Genomic DNA, 22,511 nt, shown 5'->3' with positions numbered 1-22,511 from the left:
ACATCGGCCGGCAGCCATCCAGTGATGCAGTTGTTCTCGCGACACGGTGCTGCGCGGTCATCTCGTCGCCTAGCGTAGTAGTCCATTTTCAACGTCCGTTCTTTACTTGAGTTGGGACTAGAATGGCAAAACGTGCGGATATGTCACCGCTGTGCGCGTACTGGACACAGTCAGACACACACTGTTTTTTTTTCCTTTGCGTTTTTAAAAACGCACCGCAACTCGCCGCACCGCAGTGCGCGCGTAGCCATATTGTTCAATATACATTATAATACACATTTATCTTTATATGTGAAGATTTCACACGCATAAAACTTCTTCGCGTTGTGGGAATCATATATTTTCACGTTTCTCCCAACTTCTAATGGTTTGAAAGCCGCCTGCCACTCAGCTACCAGGGGGCCTAGCCAAGATGACTACCGTTGATAGAAAACGCCTATTGAAACAAATAATGTATGCAAATAGTCACGTGACATTTCGCAGCATCTGTCATTCATTATGTCATCTTGGTTAGGCTAACAGTGCTGCGTTACTTACTAACTAGTCTAAAAACAGTTCGTGCAAAAGGCATAGACATATATATTACTTCGTAAAGACCGGCCTTACGAGCACTACGAATGGGGCCGATACATTGGAGTCAAAATCGCATTTAGTTACAACAGCGCGCTCAGTCGTGTGGCGAATTGTGCAGTGAAAAGGCGTCACCATTGGTGTAAACAAAGTATAAGCGTATGCATACAATTCCGACCGAACACCGACGCCTTTCCACTGCGCAATTCGCCACACGACTGAGCTTGCTGGTGTAACTAAATGCGATTTTGACACAATGTATCGGCCCCATTCGTAGTGCTCGTAAGGCCGGCCTTTACGAAGTAAAAGTCTATGGCAAAAGGTCTAAAGATTTGATGCCTGGCAAAGAGGGTGTGCGTTACATCCATGAGCCTAGCGCGAGGGAAAGCGGGAAGTGATTTCGCTTCTTCGGATCTCATTCAGGAACGGGCCAATTAAGTATCTGTTAAATCTTAAATGCCATTGATATTCGTTTGTCACCTACCATCATTCTGAAATTGTTTTTGTTAGAAAAAGACAAAATTTAACAGAGGGGACCAGACAGGATCGCTAACCCGAAACGGCCACTGATATAGATAACTCGTGGGAATGTTAGCTGCATCTTATTAAGTACATACTTCACTAGTCAAGCTAAAACGAAGAAGCGAACTTAAGCACTTAAACATGCCCGTGTTTCCGACACACAATATTTCCGGTTTAACTGAAGCGTAGACGAACAAGGCCCATTACTTTATTTACCATAACACTGTCTGTTATTTTAGCATTAACATTAAGGCTCACTCAAAAAACAAACATGAAGCACTTATATTTCAGTTTACCTGGGTAAAAATGTATCACGTTTTTCTCTCATAGTCTCAAGTACTGAGAAAATGTATCCTGCCTGTACTTATAAATAGTGCAGCTTAAAAATTAGCTTTTGATTATCTTAACTTTGCGATGTCTACACAAAAGACGTGAATGAGTTAACCGTAGTAAAATGTTTATAATATTTGTAAGCACCTTTTATAGTATTTTTACTAAAGTGCAAATTGAAATGGATAGATCGTTTATTGGTAGGTAAATAGCGATATTTTACAGGTCAACAGTCCATTTTTAGGGTTCCGTAGCCAAATGGCAAAAAACGGAACCCTTATGGATTCGTCATGTCTGTCTGTCTGTCTGTCTGTCCGTCCGTATGTCACAGCCACTTTTTTCCGAAACTATAAGAACTATACTGTTGAAACTTGGTAAGTAGATGTATTCTGTGAACCGCATTAAGATTTTCACAAAAAATAGAAAAAATTTTTTTGGGGGTTCCCCATACTTGGAACTGAAACTCAAATGTTTTTTTCTTCAAACCCATACGTGTGGGGTATCTATGGATAGGTCTTCAAAAATGATATTGAGGTTTCTATTATTATTATTTTATTTTTTAACTGAATAGTTTGCGCGAGAAACACTTCCAAAGTTGTAAAATGTGTCCCCCCCCTGTAACTTCTAAAATAAATAAATATTAAATAAATATTATAGGACATTCTTACACAGATTGACCAAGTCCCACGGTAAGCCCAAGGAGGCTTGTGTTATGGGTACTCAGACAACGATATATATAATATATAAATACTTAAATACATAGAAAACACCCATGACTCGGGAACAAATATCTGTGCTCATCACACAAATAAATGCCCTTACCGGGATTCGAACCCAGGACCATCGGCTTCACAGGCAGGGTAACTACCCACTAGGCCAGACCGGTCGTCAAAACCTACTACTACCGGTCGTAAAATAAGAGAATGATAAAACTAAAAAAAATATATGATGTACATTACCATGCAAACTTCCACCGAAAATTGGTTTGAATGAGATCTAGTAAGTAGTTTTTTTTTATACGTCATAAATCGTAAACCGCAATTTACCTTTCACTCACGTTTCACATAAAAAATACATTGTTTAAATTGTGTAATGTACGGAACCCTCGGTGCGCGAGTCCGACTCGCACTTGGCCGGTTTTTTTAATCATAAAAGAAATACAGTTTCATTATAAAGTTCAAAGTATAAAGTTCACTAACAAAACAAAATAAGTAAAAAAGAAAGAAAACAGATGTTTAATTACACATTAACAGAAAATTAATTACGAAATTATTTATGTACCTATACCTAAACTTTGTAATTGAAAAGGAAATAAAGAGGCTTTTTTATTTTATTATTTTATTTATTATAAAGTTCAAAAAATTATGCCTAACTGTTAAAACATAAAAGAAGCCAATTAAAGAAACAATCCCTTTCAGTTCCTTCATTCATAACTCAGCGTTGGACAATGGTGCCGAACAAAAACAAATGAACGTCCAGCCTACAAAGTTGCTGTGACTTTAATGCAGGCGCCATTGGATTTAGAACCCATGGTTAACTTCTAAGCGCTTTGTATGTGCAGGCATTTTATTCATGACTTTATACGTGTGAAAATAAATGTCAGTTTTAACGGCATCCTAGCTTTGTCGGTAGTGAGCCTACGAAGGAGTTCATCGGTTCGAAGTTCGGGCATTTATCACAAATATTTATTCCTAAGTTATGGATGTTTTCTGTTTTTAAGTATTTATATATACCTATCTATATACTTATTATATATATCGTCATCTAGTATTCACAACAGAAGCCTTGTTGAGTTTACTGTGGGACTAGGTCGATCTGTGTAAAATTGACCTATATTTATTTAATTATTACTTATTTATTTATATTCAACATCAAGCGATAGAGAGGAACGAACACTGTCGTTATCACACTGACGCCAGCCCGCGCAGCATGGTTCCCTTATCACTAAGTCCGTCACTTTCGCACTCACATACTTGTTAGAACGTGACAGGCATGGTGATAAGCGTACCGTGCTACGACCCGGAAAAGAATGAAATGAGTCGGGATGATAAAAACGAACGAAAAATCACGTGGTTATTAAGTTTCGTTTCGCGTTTTCTATAACTAATTTGGACGCTGCCATGTATGCTCTTTGTAAAAAATAACTGTTATATCTTCATTCATTTTGTAATAAAAACATCGAAACAACGGCATCGTGCGATGCAGTCATTTTCTAAAATCATTACCCAATGATTATTAGGCTGGGCACAAATTTATTCACCCCATAGAGACAGAAAAGAGTCGATGGTTTGTAATTGATTTAACGATAAGCAAAATATTTTCTCTCTTGTGTAAGTTTTAGCGCTGTTTGCAATGCAAATGTTCTTCTCTAGATTTTTCGAGAAATGTTCGACAAACATTATTGATTTCGTTGTATACGTGACATTTTCACAATACCTGTCTTCCAGGTAGCAGTCCACTATCCAAAAAAGTATATGGTCTATAAATTAAATTATAAAACATTATAATTTACACTTATATATTTAAAGCCTTATGGTTATAGATGGCACCATGTCTGACAATAATCGAGTAATCTTATGCAGGATACAAAGTTCCACATGAACTTTCTTAGACACAAATAAGTACATAATGCAACTATTATGCTTTTACTGTAGTTTTCTTTATGAAACAGTAATCAGGTAATAATTTTACATTTAAAAGTTAAATAGTAATAATAAATAGTAGTTTTGATACACAACGCTACACATTGCTTACTTACTTACTCCGTTGGCTTAGCGACCCAAAATGAGACTTGGCCTCCGACACAAGACAGCGCCACTTTTCTCGATCCTGTGCGACCTCTCGCCAATTGGTGACAACACAACACACATTGCTAATACATTATAAATAAAACCAGCTACAATAATGATGAGACAAGATGCGTAGACCATGACTATTAGTTTGATATGTTTACTTGCCTCCGATTGCATCGACAATTTTCCCATCACTATTGAGCTCGTAAATTTCCCAGGGCGCAACCGATGACAGCTGTCATTAGTGGCTGCCATTACGGACGGATCGCGGCGAATTCACTTAACTCCTTTATAATTTTCATGTGATGCAGGAACGTGACTCCGACACCCGGGTCAGGCGCATGTTTTTGGGGCACTGATACATCATGATAGTAAACTATGGGTGTAAAATTTTGCTTTATAGTAGATTTTCCTTCTTCTTTGTGATCTTTATCATAATAGCCAAAAGACGTCTGTTCTTCTGACTCTGGCATTTGGACTTCAGTACATCAGACATGTAGCTCATCCAAAGGACCAAAAGAAGGAAGAAGAAAGGAAGAAGGAAGGAGGAAGGATCTTGATCAGATCGGTAGTCCACCTGGTTGAGGCCTTCTTTTGCTGCGTCAATTGCCACTCAAAAGCTGCCACTTGTCTGAACCTCTGAAACTCAAGTCTGGCCCTTCTTTATTCAAAATAATAAGGACCTAATTTGGCAATACGAGTAATATTAACTGCTCAAAAACTTTGGAATTACACTTTTGTACAGTATAAAGGTCTAGCAAGTAATAATCTAGTTTTGATGACGTATGGACACGTACCATTTGTGTACCTATTTACATAACTTTTCTTTTTAATACGACCATGGCAAACAAGAACCGGCCCGCCTCATGTTGAGCACCACAGCCTATGTACGCTTGAAACTTCAGCGCGTTGACGACCTTACAAGCAACTATTCCAACAAATGTCCAAAAAATACACACACACCCACACATTCACTCACAAAATAATGTACACATCACACATAAATTAATTGCACAATAGTTTTTATATTTCTTGCACCAACTGTTTTTAAATTAAGCGTTGCATATTTTTATGTAAAGTACTGGCAGAATACCAGCGATGTGGCTTGCCGCATCACAATGCTGAGCCAGCGCCTTTTCTGTGCCACGACACATGGCTTCATAAAGTAATAGTTTATAGTTTTTAGTAATTAAGTTGTTTTGCATGTTCTTATCTTGTTCTTTTCAATGTCATGTATGTTGTCAATGCTATGTATGTTGTGGGTATGAATAAAGAAATTAATATCTATCTATCTATTTAGTCGATGGACACTTTTTTTTTTCTTAATTTTGATCCGCCTGTATAACCCCCTCAAATTCCGAAACGAGAGTACTTAATTGAAATTAAACAGGGCCTGTACCCAGCAATATCGTAATGGGGCCCAATACAAAGGCATTCAATATTCAGTTAAAATATCACGTCGTAATGATATCGCTGTAGACTTGTATCGATTCGCTGTGACGAATATCGAGTGAATCGGTTAACTGAAGAATGCTTTCCACTTGGATCCTCGCTATTCACTAATATACTCTTCCTGGGGCCTGTTTCTCAAAAGCTTGTAACTTGTAATACAAGCGGATGTCACTTTTTGACAGCTTTTGTTAGAATATGACTTCCACTTGTATTACAAGTTACAAGCTTTTAAGAAACGGGCCCCTGCTCTCTCATTGATGCATATATGATTAAATTCGCCTTCATAGTTTGCTTTGTGTAGGTATTAATATGTAAAAGAATTCAGTCGTTCGATTGGGTGACATCGGGAAAAATTATATCGTCTTTTTTATTAGCAATAATAACTATTAGATAGACTTAACCTACTATTGATAAGATTTTTTTGGTTTTTATCGAAGCCATCATCATCATCATTCTAGCCTTCAGTCGCCCACTGCTGAGCATAGGCCTCTCTTTGTGTACGCCACCTATCCCGGTCCTGGGCTAGTCTCATCCAAAAGTGCCCCGCGATTTTTTGAACGTCATCATACCTACAAGAAAACCTAGCAGTTAATACCTTTGCAAGCATTCTTTATGCTGTAGCTGGTGTTGTTCATAGTTGAGGCCCGGGGCCTTCCCCCTCCTCCCCCCCCCCACCCCCTTATCCTTATATAGGATAGATTTTATCAATCATCCTCATCATTCCGCAGACAAAATCGCAAGCAAAAGCTACTTTTTAAATAAAGAATAATAAAATCTGATGTCGCACGATATGAAGCCCCTAGTAGAACACATCAAATCTGGCACCGCGGCCGGTCATCAAGGCACATTAAGGTTAATTTTTCTCAGTTTGGGGCGCGAACCAATTTAAATGGATCGATGAAAGTTCCTTAGTCGATTACATCGCTGGCTCCAGGGGAATAACTTTGTTTCTTTTTTTTCAAATTTGAAGGGTACACGGAAAGAACATGTCTAGTCACTTTTTTCGGAAAATGAGATTTTCATCTCAAAATGTAGAGCTCCTAATGAACTATTAGTTATATATTTTGCTACCACTGTATAATATATGTTACATAACTTTTTTTTAGTTAAAAAACACCTGGTCACGGAATTACCATACATTGTGATATGGTTCCAAAATTTAATACCGCGATTACTCAAAATGTTACTTCAGTGACTAGACATGTTCTTTCCGTGTACCCTTCATTTAATGTGAGCAAATTAATTATTTCATATACATTCATTGGGGCTTTTAAATTTTGAGTAGTTACACCCCATGTTGCGGGAATTAGGTATAAATAATCGGTTAAACCTTAAATCGCATGTTTATCATGGGTGATCATGATTATGTAACTATGAATCCTGTCCATCTATCTGACTAAGGAAGGATATTCTCGCTATAACTTAATATATTTGAAAAAAAAACAGCAAAAATAAACTGGTTAATACTATTCCTCTTGAGACATATTTGTTTTATAATGTCAAACAGCTTTCATATTAACAATGTAATTAGACTACTTTTAGGGTTCAGTACGTCTCTATAAAACAAAATTAAAATTGTTGTTTTTCAACCGGTGAGAGGAGGAGATTCACAAAATGTAGATAGGTACTTACTAGTTTTATAGGGACAAAATCTAACATAACTGAATTTAATATTGTCTTCGGTTACCGCGATAGTTACTCATGAAATAAAACTATGAAAACGGATTATATCGCGTATATTGAATTTATAATACATCCCGACGTTTCGAACTCTTTACAGCGTTCGTGGTCAACGGGTGACTGAGGAAAAATTACAAAGTGCAAAAATACCCACATACTAAAATAATGAACAATCATAGACTACAAACTTTAAGGCTGGTTGTACATGCAAAATCGGTTCATAAGGCTAGTTATACACTATAATTATTTTTCAAGTAAAGATATATATATGGGATGTATTATAAATTCAATATACGCGATATAATCCGTTTTCATAGTTTTATTTCATAACTGAATTTAGTTCACAGTTTGTTTATTGCACAAACCGACCTCTACAGGTAGCCAAAAATATGTGCATTCCCGTTGCCAGAGGTTTTGGGATTATACTGAGCAACTTTTATTATGGGATGGGATCAACCACGAAATCACGAAAAAAATGTTTACCCTCCCATAGACCAACCAAAATGTATGGAACAGCCAAATTTTTTTTTGCTATGTCGGGGTTGGTCCCATAGTTGCTCAGTATAATCCCAAAATCTACCTGCCAACGGGAATGCACATATTTTTGGCCACCCTGTATAAGAGTACAAACTATTAGGGAATTGAGCGTTATTTGATGAACTTACACATTAATAATATTAGTAATATATGGAACCCATCACAAACGAGTCGATTCACGCTTGATCATATTTTTAAAACCATATTCAACTCTCTCCTATAAACCACAACCCGTTACCCTTATCGTACGAGATCTAAAGCGCGCTGACCTATCGTTTACAAGAATTATCGCGCGATAAAAGATAACTCCATTCATGACGGTTCCATTCATAATACTACGCGCGTGGACACCAAACGACGTATTAAGATTGTAGTGACCGCTTTGCGTTGCTTAGGAAATATTAATTGGATGGCTGTTAACTGAGTGAATGAACTTTTTAGGATATGTGTGTGCTAACTCAGGGCGCGAATACTAGTGACGTTTGCTTTTTAAGGTCACTCGTTGTCATGGTTACAAACCCTATTACTAAGACTCCGCTGTCCGTCTGTCCGTCTGTCGGTCTGTCCGTCTGTCTGTCCGTCTGTCTGTCAGCAGGCTGTATCTCATGAACCGTGACAGTTGAAATTTTCACAGATGATGTATTTCTGTTGCCGCTATAACAATAAATACTAAAAGTACGGAACCCTCGGTGGGCGAGTCCGACTCGCACTTGGCCGGTTTTTTTTTAGAATACTGTTGTTAACACCCGACTATTTTTCGATCTATCAAACGATTCAAACGTCCAACCACCAATTGAGTCGCTTAACTTCCAACTCGGGTAAATCCATTTGTCAGATTATGCAATTTTGGTATTAAGAAAAGGGTAGATATTTGCTACCACTAGGCATTATAGGCTGTCCGCTATCTGCTTCCAGAGAATTCTTATGTATTTCGGACACGTCGCTCGTGGAGACCCAGACAGCTTAGAAAGCTGATGGTAGTTGGTAAGGTCGAAGGGGAAAGAGGACGCGGTCGATCGCCTACACGGTGGTCAGACTTGATAAAAACCATCACGGGCTTGCCAATACCTGAAGCTATTAAGACCGCCGAGGACAGGAACACTTGGAAGAGCATGGTACATCGTGCAGGAAACTCTTCAAACTAGACACGACCTTCAGCAATGAAGACGCCGACTAAGAAGAAGAAGAAGAGAGATATTTGATGAGAGGGTCGAATGGATTTACCCGAGTTTAAAGATATCCTTAATAACTATACCTTCCTACTCGGGCAAGTCCCGTGTAGATATGCCACGTCCATGTTCTAATTAGTAGCTGTATTTGCAGAAAATGTGCGACTTCCATATGTCTCCGCCTTTACAAACCGCCTTATACGATCGTTTATCTCCATCTTATTAAGACTGTGACTGAAAATGTGAACATTAATACTTCCGCCTAAAACCTCATAAATAAGTATGATTTTGGTTTACGATTGTGGCGGCAGCTTTGGCTTGTAGATTAGGAAGTTTCTTTTTATATTTGGGTTTTTAGGATACCTAAAAACACTCATGGTGTACGAGTAGCGAGTTATTATAAGCGTATAAGTATTTATTATGGACAGTGGAAGACGGCTTCTCAATTCAAACGTAGTTCCCGTTTACCTCTCTGAATATTGAAATTTTGGAAAATATAAGATAAGACAAGATAAGATAAGATATTTATTTATTGTACAACCGTGTACAACCGTGTGTACCTATATATTTCCACCACTATCGTATTAAGGGTACGTCTAGCGTACATTCATAGGAGCTGGTGCAAGATTTGTATTGAACTCTCAATTCTTCATATACCTAAATCCGTGCCAACTTTCGTGAATTGACCAATACTAAATATTTAAAAAAATGCAGAATTATATTATTTATCTAAGCTAACAAGTACATGAGCTACGTGCGTATATATTAACATATTATTATACTCTGGCAAGCCAACTTTGTGAGTAGAGAACGGTGCAAAATCCAAAATTTGTGTGAGAGATCGATCCTACATTTTTCAAATTTGTCTTTTTCTAATGACAAAGCTGGCTTGCCGGTACTACACCGGCCGTGCCGATTATTATATTTTTATGTCCATAGACCTCTATAAAAAACCCTGTTAACTCATTCCGAACCGGATGAAAGTAGCTTTCATTAAAATAATTATTTCAAATTCAATTAAAAACAAGACTAGTGATGGATTGAGTCGAGTTTTATATCATTACTCGGCTCCCGTGCTGCGCCATTTATGATTGATGGTTGCCGAATGCTCGAATTGATGATAAATGATTACGGAATGAAAGTAATTATCATTACCTAGCGTGTTTAGATTAGAGTACTTGGTCAAGTAGTCTTAGATTCATAAAATTTGTGCGTTATTAAATGAAAATTGTCCACTGTTAAATTATGCCTCAGCAAGGTTCTCTATAGCGAGCGTTCGTGCGTCGCATTCATTCGTCGGGTTGACTTAATTTTCCCCAGTAAAGAAGCTTTGAATTAAATCCTAACTTATTTATGCAAACCAATTTTTATTTTATTTCGTATACTTTGTTACTAGGTATACTATACTATAATAATAATAACATGATCATAGATGAAGTAGCGAGTTTTTTTGGAAGGTCTTTTTTTTTGTACCGAAGTATAATTCTTTAAACCTATCCAAAATCCTATCATATTATGTATAGTTTTATTTTATTTTACATACATTATTTAAAAAAAGCACTGTATTTAAATTCATTTATCTTTTAATTGTATTTATAAATTAAATCTCATTTCCAAATGTCAAAAAGTACCTTTCATTACTTATAAATAAATAAATAAATCATAAATATTATTATAATTAATAAATAATAAATAAATACCCCTATAGGACATAGTGGGACTTAGTCAATCTGTGTCCTATAGGACATTGTTACACAGATTGACTAAGTCCCACGGTAAGCCCAAGGAGGCTTGTGTTATGGGTACTCAGACAACGATATATATAATATATAAATACTTAAATAGATAGAAAACACCCATGACTCAGAAACAAATATCTGTGCTCATCACACAAACAAATGCCCTTACCGGGATTCGAACCCAGGACCATCGGCTTCACATTTAGGGTCACTACCCACTAGGCCAGAACGGTTGTCAACTTATATTGATTTTCGAACTAATTAGTACATTTGTTAATTACATTCAATCGGCAGTAGCCAAGTGTGAACACGCTAGACAATCTTTTTAATTTCTTACTTAGCATCCGAGCTACCGTCGAATCTCACGGTCAATTTGAACCTTCAGCTCTGGGTTAAAATTAGTTCAGTTTATCATTAAACGTAGTGTAAAAAAAACTTTAAAACAGGTTCTAAAGGTGAGACACCTAAAAGGACGATTTACTCTATTTTATAATTTTAGCATGAAATGTAAATATTAATAAGCAGTTGGTTAAAAACTGAAAGAGTTGGTTGATGGACATTTTGCTGTACTTACAAATATTCTGAATGAACAGTTTTTGTTTCGGTACCTATTTGACCGAAGCGTAGCGAAGGTCTACGGTTTGACTCGCGCATTTTGCTTTTGTATGTCCGGATGTTCTCCTCTACAGGTCGCAATTCTCAACCGATTCTCGTGAAATTTTGTGACCAAATTCTATGACTAAATAGAATTTTTTTGTCGATCCGGGTTTTAAAATTTTTAAAAATGGCGAAGTCGTGATAGTTCGCGCCTAAACCAATAGTCGTATCGATACCATAATAGTATTTTCTTTTTGAGATATGTTTACAGATTAAATTTCGAAAAATTCAGAAAGTTTGTATTGCTGGCTTTGGCGGTATTTAGATATTTAGGTTTTACTCGAGAGTGAGTAGCTGAATTTCGTCAGCTTAGGTAAGCACTATCATGGTGTGTTTTGCAAACATTCGCTTTTTTCGTTTGCACCGGGTGGTCCCTGGTTCGATCCCCAGTAATTGTATGCTGTGCTACGTAACTTTTTGTATTTTGTTTTTTACATTTAAAGTTAAATTTCAAATTGTTTTTTTTTTAATTTGTTTTTATTTTTCTATTTTGAAGTTAATTGATCAAGCGCGGGCTTAGCGTATTCGTTTAATTTTTACAAGCTTTTATTTAACTAGCCCTAAAAATATGTTTTATTTTTGTTATTTTAATTTTTTAAAGTGTTTTGAGCGGCGGAGGCATACATTTAGTTAGCTTTAAGTGGTTCTCTCCTTTTTCCGAATTTCATTCAATTTTATTTACAGTTTTTCTTTTAAAATACGTAGATTTCTTGCACCATAAACTTTGAGGTTTATGTAGTATAGATTCGTTTGAAAAATTCAATAAAAAATTGAGAAAATATGACTCAACGGCCGTTTGTGTGAGTGACCTTTACACAATACATGTCAAACAAGTTGTTTAATAATAACTAACAAAGATGTCACTTTAACACAGGTGACCTAACTAAATAGTACCTAATTTGTTCGACAGGTGGTGACATCGTCAGGTCGAAACGGGCCGATTTTTAGGGTTCCGTACCCAAGGGTAAAAACGAGACCCTATTACTAAGACTCCTCTGTCCGTCTGTCTGTCACCAGGCTGTATCTAATGAAACCAAATTTTCACAAATGATGTATTTCTGTTGCCGATTCCGCTATAACAACAAATACTAAAACGTACGGAACCCTCAGTGGGCGAATCCGACCCGCACTTGTGCGGTTGTGAGTTTCGTGCGCTTGATTTCGTGTGGCTCCCTTCGACATATCTCCACTACTAAGCATTTCAATAATTTTAGAAATTCAAAAATCAGCCAGGTATACAGGTTGGTTTGGGCAAGTTTGGGTCAGTGAGGGCAGCTACAAGATCCCGTGCTGCTACGAGAAAATGGTCTTAGAAAACCTTCCCTCAATTTCTAATTAATGAATTTTGGGGTTTACAGATTTTGGAAAAACATAGGTACCTACAGGATGCGAGAAAAAGGTCATTTTTGACAAACTTTTTTGACGTGAAACGTAAGGTGCACGTCTTTAAAAACCCGTAGATGGGCTCGGCTCGAAAACCGATATTAACGAAAAAGTGTTATGGCGCGGTGGCGGTATATCATGAATGGTTTTGATATCAGCGTATCAACGAAAGTAGCCATTACTCGGAATTTATTTAATAATTACTCATCAGTCCATTAACAGACTTCGATACAATTGAGTTCATATGATAGATCTTTTTGAAATATTATAAAAATAAAATACGCGGTATTATAAAAAGCTGGAAAAGAGTTAAAATGTGGCATTTTTACAGGAATATCACGACTGCGTTTGTTTGAGGCCACCGTTTGCGAAAATTAAGGCATAAAAAGCTCAAATGCGCTCTTACCTACAGGCTTTACAATATAGGGCCGGGTAAAGCCTGATATTCAAGCGCGCGAAGCGCGCTTTTTATACATGGCTCCCGGGGCGCCTTTTATATTGTAAAGATTACATCCAGGGCGCCTTTGGCGCCCTTTACACTGTAAGGTCGGGCGAAGCGCGCTTTTACACACAGGCTTTGCACTGTAGGGTCGAGCGAAACACTGACTTTACACTGTAAAGATTACGTACAGGGCGCCTGCGGCGCCTTTTTCCCTTACCTACAACTTTTTCACTGTAGGTTAGGGTAAAGCCCAACATTTAAGTCTTACATACAGGGCGCCTGCTTTACGCTATGAGGTCCCTAAGCGGCCCTGTGCGGTCTTCGCAATGACTGTTTAGATTAGCTACCCAAAATTTTTGTTCCCCAATAGCTTTTGTTCCATTCGCGTTTTTCTCCATTCTGCTTTTTAACCAGGCGTTAATTTTTTTAGTAGTTAATTTAATCACACGCGTATGTCCCAGTCGCTTTTTTCCCAAACAGTAATGTTTTCACGATAGTCACATTAAGTCGATAGATAGGTAGGTAGGTTAGGTTCGTTAGGTAGCTTCAGATGCCCGAAGGGCAAACCGGCCAGAAATAGGGCTCCGACGGCTCAGGGTACGAAGGGCTTGTTCTCGGAAATATTACTCTTTGGGGAAAAAAGCGACTGGGACATACGCGTGTGATTAAATTAACTACTGAAAAAATAAACGCCTGGTTAAAACGCAGAATGGGGAAAAACGCGAATGGAACAAAAGCTATTAAAGAACAAAAATTTTGGGTAATTAATCTATACAGTCTTCGCAATAACTTCCACGTCACGTTTCACATCAACCACTGCGGCTGTATCCCTGATACAGCCCATCGAGGAAAACTTTTCCCATACAGTTTGTATGAAAATGAAAACTTTTATTTTTCACATGCTATTTTTTATGAAAATAATTTTTAAAGCGAAATTTATAAACCTACAATATATTATGCTGAAGCGATCAACATCAAAATCAAAGTGATTTGTTAAGATTTAGTTAGTGGAAACCGTTTTCTGCCGGAATAGAAATTGTATGAAAGAAGTACCTACTGTCTGTAGCTATTCTATCCTCTTAAACGTAACAGGACTGATTGGCGAGATAGAAAAATGTGAATAAAATTTCACGTTTTCTCCATAGTAAATGTAAAATTTTGTTACCTACTCAAAAATGTGACTCACACGCCAACAGCACTAAGCTATCAATATAAGCGTTTTTGTAGTTATCGGTAGAAGAATTCGCGACACTCAATTGATAATAAGAATAACATACACTTAAAAAATAATGTTAAAATTATTAAAAAAAAAATTGCACCATGGGTTTGAACCATGTGGGTATCTCAGCTATTATCAGATTTTTTTTCAAACAAGAGATTACGGATGCTACGAGCACATGACAATTAATGTCTGAAAATATCAGTGCCTTGTCAAAGTCTCAAACGAGAATTTTAATTTAATTTCTAATCTTTTTTAACAATAAACATTCCATCCGCTATCTACTGATCTTTTGGTGGTTAGTCGGCAGGACAGCTCTACACATCCATCTTATCTTAAGCTATGCTCGCGAGGTCTACAGCTCACAGAGCCACTAGTTATATTATATACGGCTACTATCAGTCTGGTTGACCTGAGGTTTAAGTCCTGAATAAATCCATTCAGAATTCAATCTAAATACATTCCATTTTACATTCATACAGGATGTGTCGTAAAGCCAGTGGACTGTAATTGGTGATTTGTACTATATTAATCCAGAAGATTTAGGTAGGCTTACCGGATGGTTTTCGTGTCTGCTGCTGGCAGAGGCCTCTGCTGGTGGCTGCCTGGTGATATCCTTTCTTGGTGGAGCACTTTAAGTAGGTTTTTACCATGTTTTTACCGAGTATTATTTTGGTTTCGTGTTAGTTTTATCACGTTTTTGATGACACTGAAGCTGTCAGTTATTATTTTTCTAGACCTCTTTTGTGTGACCGGCCAGTAGCCGCGCTACTTCTAATGAGCTGGTAAAGCATTCAGGTGGAATACTAAACACAGGAAATGCTGCGTTTTAAATTAAACATGTTTATTATTACTTTAGGGCTACTCTGAAGCTGACGTCCAAACGGCTGACATATAAATATTATACCTCGGCGCCTATTTTTTTACAATCTTAAATTTTGCTCGATTAGTGTTCAGATATAAGGATTAAGGGTGTGTTAAGGTCAAGGATTCTGTGCCACTTATTTTTCCATATAAATATGAGTACAAACGTATTTAAATATGTCAAAACACATTATGTAATAAACATATGATATTATGCTCATTACTTAAATCTACATGATTCATGCAACATCGAGGCACTGCAGATTTTAAAAAAAAACATGCGACAAAGAAGATTTTTTTTAAATGGGCTTCTAAAGTTTTGATCCACATTAGTAATTAAAAATATTTGTATAGAAAGAACCTTCTCATTAGATTATCGTACGTCACTTATTTTTGCGTCATTTCAAGAAAATGTGTCTGAACGTACGATGCAATAAATTAACAATTTAAAAGCAAATGTTTGTTCAGGTGGTTATTAAGAGTGTATAAAAGTATCAGCTAGTTACAGAGTGAATTATAACATCGCGAAAGTGTGTCGAAACAAGGGTAAAGATGGCGTCCAATAAAGTATTGTGCATAGTGTTTATTCTGGCATTAGTTGGAGAAATACGTAAGTTATATTTAAACCTTATAACAAAAAAATATCTGCTTATTCATATTAATCAGTATCTACGATTCTTGTTTTATAATTTTTCTTTGATAAACTGCAGATACAAATGATGCTGGCGCAATCATCGGAAAAAGCTTGGAATAGGACTTACGAAATCAGTTATTTGTCAAAAATGCTTCCATCTGATACTAAATTGTATCGCTGAATGTATTTTTTTATCAACAGTACATCTAACAAACAACAATTTTTTTATCAACAGTCGTTGTCCGTTATTTCAAAGTATTGTCCAATGTTTTACGATGTTAAATAAATGTATATCTTTCTTTCTTTAACATATATGGGCTGGCATCTCGCTGCTATTTATAACTTTCCGACTAGTTGTCTAAAACTCGAGAACGGCTAGACCAATTTGGCTAATTTTGGTATAGGAATATTTGTGGAAGACCAGGGATAGTAAAACGAAACTAAAAACCGGGCAAGTGCGATTCGGACTCGCGCACGAAGGGTAAGTAAGTAAGTAAGTAAATATTCTTTATTGCACCAAAATTATACATTTTACATACATGTAAAACCACAAAGAAATAAAGAAGAAGGGTTTTACGTACCATTGTATGAGAGCCCCACGTAAATATTTATTTTATTCTATTTTTAGTATTTGTTGTTATAGCGGCAACAGAAAAACATAATTTGTGAAAATTTCAACTGTCTAGCTATCACGGTTCATGAGATACAGCCTGGTGACAGACAGACGGACAGTGAAGTCTTAGTAATAGGGTCCCGTTTAGGGTAATTTCAGATTCTGCAATAATTATAAATGATATATATTGTTATTGGGACCAGGAAATTTAGGGGTATATGGGGTAGAGGTCGGTGTAGAGTAGACTGAGGAAAACTAATTGGCAAAGAAGTAAGCTACATCATTACCAAAGCTTGCGTAAGATTGAAGTGCATTCGGCAAGGAATTCCATCACTTGTATTCCATTACTTGAACCATATGTATAAGGAAAAGTGTCAAAATCCAACTATTTTTTTTAGCATGCATGTGGCATGCCCAGATAGATATCGTCAGGTGATATTGGAGTGCTGATAAAATTAATAATATGATTTTGGCACTTTTTTTAATAAAATGGCTCGTCTCTAAATTAACTCTAAATTTCAGCTCAATCGGATCCCAAATAGTTCGTTATTCACAGATAAACATTACAGGGTTCCGTACAAACTTGTAAAAAACAGGCAGTATTAGTGTAATAGTAGAAGTATTAGTATATTGATATTTTGAAATTCACGTGACTCAACATATTTCTTTCAGGCGCAAATGTTGACTCAGACGTAGCGACGGCACCAAAGCAATTACAAAGTAAGCAAATGTATCTTATAGTAGTTTGTCACAGTCTTTGTGTTAGCTTACTAATTTATTTCCTGGTTTTAGCGCACCAAATATTGCCGCCTTCACTTCTATACCTACTTCACGAACCGATTAGACACCCGCGACTACTAACGCCACCGGTAGCACCAAGCCTTCCAGTACCACCAACGCCACCAGTTGCCCCAAGCCTCCCCGTACCACCAAAGCCACCAGTTGCCCCAAGCCTGCCTGTACCACCAACGCCACCGGTAGCGCCAAGCCTTCCCGTACCACCAGCACTACCAACTGCACCAAATACAGGTATACTGACCAAAACATTATGGCATGTAATATTAAAACATTTCTCATAATATTATATTGCATGTGTATTTTCTTAGATCACTATTAAACTGTTTTATTACTTAAGCAAGGACTTTGTTAAATTAGGTATTAAATCTAAAATAACTTAATTATTTTTCGTAATTATTTAAAACCTATTTTAGATACCTGTATCAACATCGGTCACGATTTTTTTTCGTAGTTGGAATTTAGTAATTAAAATAGTCTTCTTATGCATGCATGACTGCATTGACACCAACTTTACATCTTTCGCAAGTACAGTATTGCTTAAGTTCAAAGATATATTTCTTTTTTCAGCGAATCCATTGCTGACGTCTATTTTATTCTTACTCAATCGACCAATCAGACATCAAAATTCTCAACCGGCTAATCCAGGAAATCAGGCAAATTCACCACAGCATCGGAATTTACAAAAACTTCCATATAGTGATTTATACCCCTCCTCGGCATCTGCGCCTATTACTCCACCTGTATCCGCAGCAGAGAAGCCAAGCAATCCTCAATATACTGGACAGCTTTCGTATGATCCCTCAAGCGGTAACCGGAAAATTCTGAATGTTGTGCATATTCCAGTAAGACCAGTAGCTCCAAATAAACACCAAAAAACAAGCACTAGTGAAAATAAAGCTGAAAATACTCCTGTAGGCCCAGCCCCATTTTCGCCTAAAGTTTCAACTAATTCACAACCAGAAGATTTATCACCGATCCCCAATAATCCAATAGGAGCATCGCCAATTCCTGCTAAACCCGATTCAGCCGAAAACGATAACACAATTACAATTCGTCCTAAAGACTTACCAAATGAGCCAGTTGATAATATAGAAGCTTTGCCAATTCCAGTAAGGCCAAATGATAAAACTACTGAAGATACTAAAAACATTGACAAGTCTAAGGATAGTACCAATCTAGAGGAGTTATCACTGATACCGAGTCAAACTAAAGAAGAATCACAAATACCCAGTAAACCAAATGAAGCAAAATATGCTACAACAGAAAACACATCAGTAGATGAGTTAAATTCAAGTGACTCTCAAGATGCTAACTCAGCATCGCCAATAAATGCTAAACAGGAAGAAAATAATCCTGAAGGCAGCAATACTGAGCCTGGTCAAGAAGAAACAAACCCTGGTGTACTTGGTGAAAATACCTCACAAAATGCGAACGCCGATAACACGGCAATGGAGAAAAGGCAAGATAAAACTGCAGAGGACTCGCGTGAAACAAGTGAAGAGCCTCAAAATCCATTTGCAGATTTAATTTTGAACGGTAAATGACCAAAATTACCCAAAATATAGATTTTAGGCATATTTTTCAGTCTTATTGAAAGTAAAACGTATATTTTGTCGAATACTCTGTCACACTATTTAACACGCCAACTAAACATACACTTGAGTCATATACTCATTTTGGTTGGTGGTTGGGACAGTCCTTGACTTTCAGGGACAGAAGAGATCTTTTATTTTCCTGCATGTGTATAGCTCACTTTGAAACATAATATTATAAATGTCTTTTCGGATTATAAACCAAGAAAATTAAACTTTTACTTTTTATAGGTTCTTCTTCTGAGCCAAACTCTATGGATAAAAAAGACGTCAAACAAACCGGTAATCCATTAGGTAACGTTTTCCTAAACGGTAATTATTTGTTTGTAAATTTTTTCTTGTTATTTCTTAAATGAATTGTAATTATTATATTTTAGGTACTTCTTGTAATGATAATGGCAACCAAAAACCTGAAGAAGCCAAAGATAATCCACTAAAAGGTGTCACTGTTATTGGTAGGTTAAAATAAATTAAAAAGAAACGTTCTATATAATTTTCTCCATTAGTTATTTTGGTTAAAGTGCATATTTTTTTAATTGTATTTAATGTTATATAAACCTAGTACCTTACCTAGTGTTAAACCTGGTTGATGGGGAACTGGAGTAAATTATAACGTGTTTTTATTGGTTTCTAAGCATGTTTAATGATATTTAATTGAAAATATAACTGACGGACCCAGATTGGTATAAATAGTTTAACTTTTCCCTGTTTTAAAGGTGATTAATATATAAAATCCAATGGCTAACGTTATATTAAATGGTAATTAACTATTCATTAAAGACATAATGTGCGCCTGTTAATTTTAAAATTAAACATAAACCATATGGCATTATAATTATAACATTTCAGGTACTTCGTCTAATGACAAAGACAACGAACAGCCCGAGGAAGTTAAAGAAAATCCTATGAAAGATGTAATTCTCAACGGTAGGTTTAAAAAATAAAGGTACCTACATAAATATAGTCGATTTATATTTTCAGCCCCAACACTAACGTCAAAGTTGAATAGTTATATAAGTACCAAAGATCCCTGTAAAAATTTTAACCTTAAATATACTAATACTTACTGTATTTAAAAAAATGTTAAAATGAAGTTCATGTCAACCGGGCTTCAAATATGAAAACGAAAAATTATTAAAGAAAAATCGGTTTGGTTCTGGTAATACAACGTTAAAGTGAACATTATAAAAAACATACAAACCTACATAAAACTGCTAAAATAATAAAAAACTTATAGAAATTAAAATTCGGTGTCAATATAAACCAAAACGTTTCATGCATTTTGTTGTCGTTATAGGTACTCCATCTGAGCCAAACTCGACAGAAGAAAAAGATGGACAAACAGGTAATCTAATGGCTAATGCTATATTAAATGGTAACTACTTATACATTTTTGACTAAATTGCTCCTGTTAATTTTTAAATTAAATATAAACCATTTGGCACAGTCATTATAATATTACAGGTACTTCGCCTAATGACAGTGACCACAAAAAACCCGAGGAAGTCAAAGAAAATCCAATGAAGGATGTAATTCTTAATGGTATGTAAAAAAAAGGTTTTTATTTTAAACTAAAATCGATTGAAGTCTCTTTTTTACCGAGCGTTAGCGAAGGTCTCTGTTTTCGGCAAAAATGCTTTCGTATGGCTGCCGGATATTCTCCGTTACAGGTTGCATTTCTTCACCGATTTTCTTCAAATTTTGTTAGCAGGTTCGATAGATACATAGATTTTTTTTGCCGTATAGTTTTTTGGAAAATATTAAAAATAGCGACAGTTGGCAAAAAGGACTTAAGCACCATTAAAGTCCATGGGCTTAACCATTGTGTTTGATGTGATAATGACAGAGGAGTAATTTTTATTTTTACATTTTGTAAGCTTATCGCGACGCGAGGTTTACATCTCACAGAGCCACTAGTTTAAAAAGCGGTTTGGTAATTTCAACTCTAAAGTATTACTACCTCCCTCCCTCCTTACATATTTACTTCTATATTTACAAACAATCTTACATTAAACTGGTAAAATGATAATCCTTCCTTTGCCATAGTCGAATAGATAATGTGTTTATAGAAATTAAAAATCGGGGTCAATATAAACGAAAACGTTTCATGACACTGTGTCTTGTTGTTGTTATAGGTATTCCACCTGAGGCAAAATCGACGGATAAAAAACATACAAACCTACATAAAACTGCTAAAATAATATAAAAGATCTTATACAAATTAAAATTCGGTGTCAATATAAACCAAAACGTTTCATGCATTTTGTTGTCGTTATAGGTACTCCATCTGAGCCAAACTCGACAGAAGAAAAAGAAGGACAAACAGGTAATCTAATGGCTAACTAACGTTATATTAAATGGTAATTACTTACACATTTTTGACTAAATTGCTCCTGTTAATTGTAAAATTAAACATAAACCATTTGGCACAGTCATTATAATATTACAAGTACATCGCCTAATGACAGTGACCACAACAAACCCGAGGAAGTCAAAGAAAATCCAATGAAAGATGTAATTCTTAATGGTATGTAAAAAAAAGGTTTTTATTTTAAACTAAAATCGATTGAAGTCTCTTTTTTACCGAGCGTTAGCGAAGGTCTCTGTTTTCGGCAAAAATGCTTTCGTATGGCTGCCGGATATTCTCCGTTACAGGTTGCATTACTTCACCGATTTTCTTCAAATTTTGTTAGCAGGTTCGATAGATACATAGATTTTTTTTGCCGTATAGTTTTTTGGAAAATATTAAAAATAGCGACAGTTGGCAAAAAGGACTTAAGCACCATTAAAGTCCATGGGCTTAACCATTGTGTTTGATGTGATAATGACAGAGGAGTAATTTTTATTTTTACATTTTGTAAGCTTATCGCGACGCGAGCTTTTCATCTCACAGAGCCACTAGTTTAAAAAGCGGTTTGGTAATTTCAACTCTAAAGTATTACTACCTCCCTCCCTCCTTACATATTTACTTCTATATTTACAAACAATCTTACATAAAACTGGTAAAATGATAATCCTTCCTTTGCCATAGTCGAATAGATAATGTGTTTATATAAATTAAAAATCGGGGTCAATATAAACGAAAACGTTTCATGTGTCTTATTGTTATAGGTATTCCACCTGAGGCAAAATCGACGGATAACAAAACTGATCAACCCAGTAATCCAATGGCTGACATTATATTAAATGGTAGTTCTTTATTACATTATTTATTCCTGCTAGTTTTAAGTTAAATTTAAAACATTTTATTATAACAACGTTTCAAGTACCTCACCTAATGAAAATAATAACTAAAAACCTGAAGAAGCCAAAGATTGTAGGTTTAAATAAACTATTACTTATTCGTTTTACTATGTCACCAGATACCGCTACCAACGAAACGAAAGAAGATCAAAACAACTCAGCTGCTAAGGAAGAATCTAATCAGACTCAGTCTGAACCATCACAAGAAAATAAAGATGAATCAGAATCAGAAGCAAATGAAGGTTCCTCACAGGAGTCCGACTCTTCAAACAAAT

General features: G+C 36.1%; 1 protein-coding gene across 1 annotated transcript; it reads left to right on the top strand.

The window, feature by feature from the left end:
* Positions 1-15,809: 15,809 nt before the first annotated feature.
* On the top strand, positions 15,810-21,339 carry LOC134745562 (uncharacterized). Its single transcript, XM_063679636.1, has 9 exons — positions 15,810-15,966; positions 17,276-17,323; positions 17,396-17,632; positions 17,969-18,937; positions 19,225-19,275; positions 19,843-19,920; positions 20,291-20,368; positions 20,458-20,535; positions 21,272-21,339. Exons 1-9 carry the CDS (start codon positions 15,909-15,911, stop codon positions 21,337-21,339), a joined length of 1,665 nt encoding a protein of 554 aa, XP_063535706.1. The 5' UTR covers positions 15,810-15,908.
* The last annotated feature ends 1,172 nt before the right edge of the window (positions 21,340-22,511 follow it).

Source organism: Cydia strobilella, chromosome 11 (assembly GCF_947568885.1).
Source record: "Cydia strobilella chromosome 11, ilCydStro3.1, whole genome shotgun sequence".
Classification (NCBI taxonomy): domain Eukaryota; kingdom Metazoa; phylum Arthropoda; class Insecta; order Lepidoptera; family Tortricidae; genus Cydia; species Cydia strobilella.
Note: the sequence above shows the minus strand (reverse complement) of the source record. Positions and strands in the feature narration are given on the sequence as shown.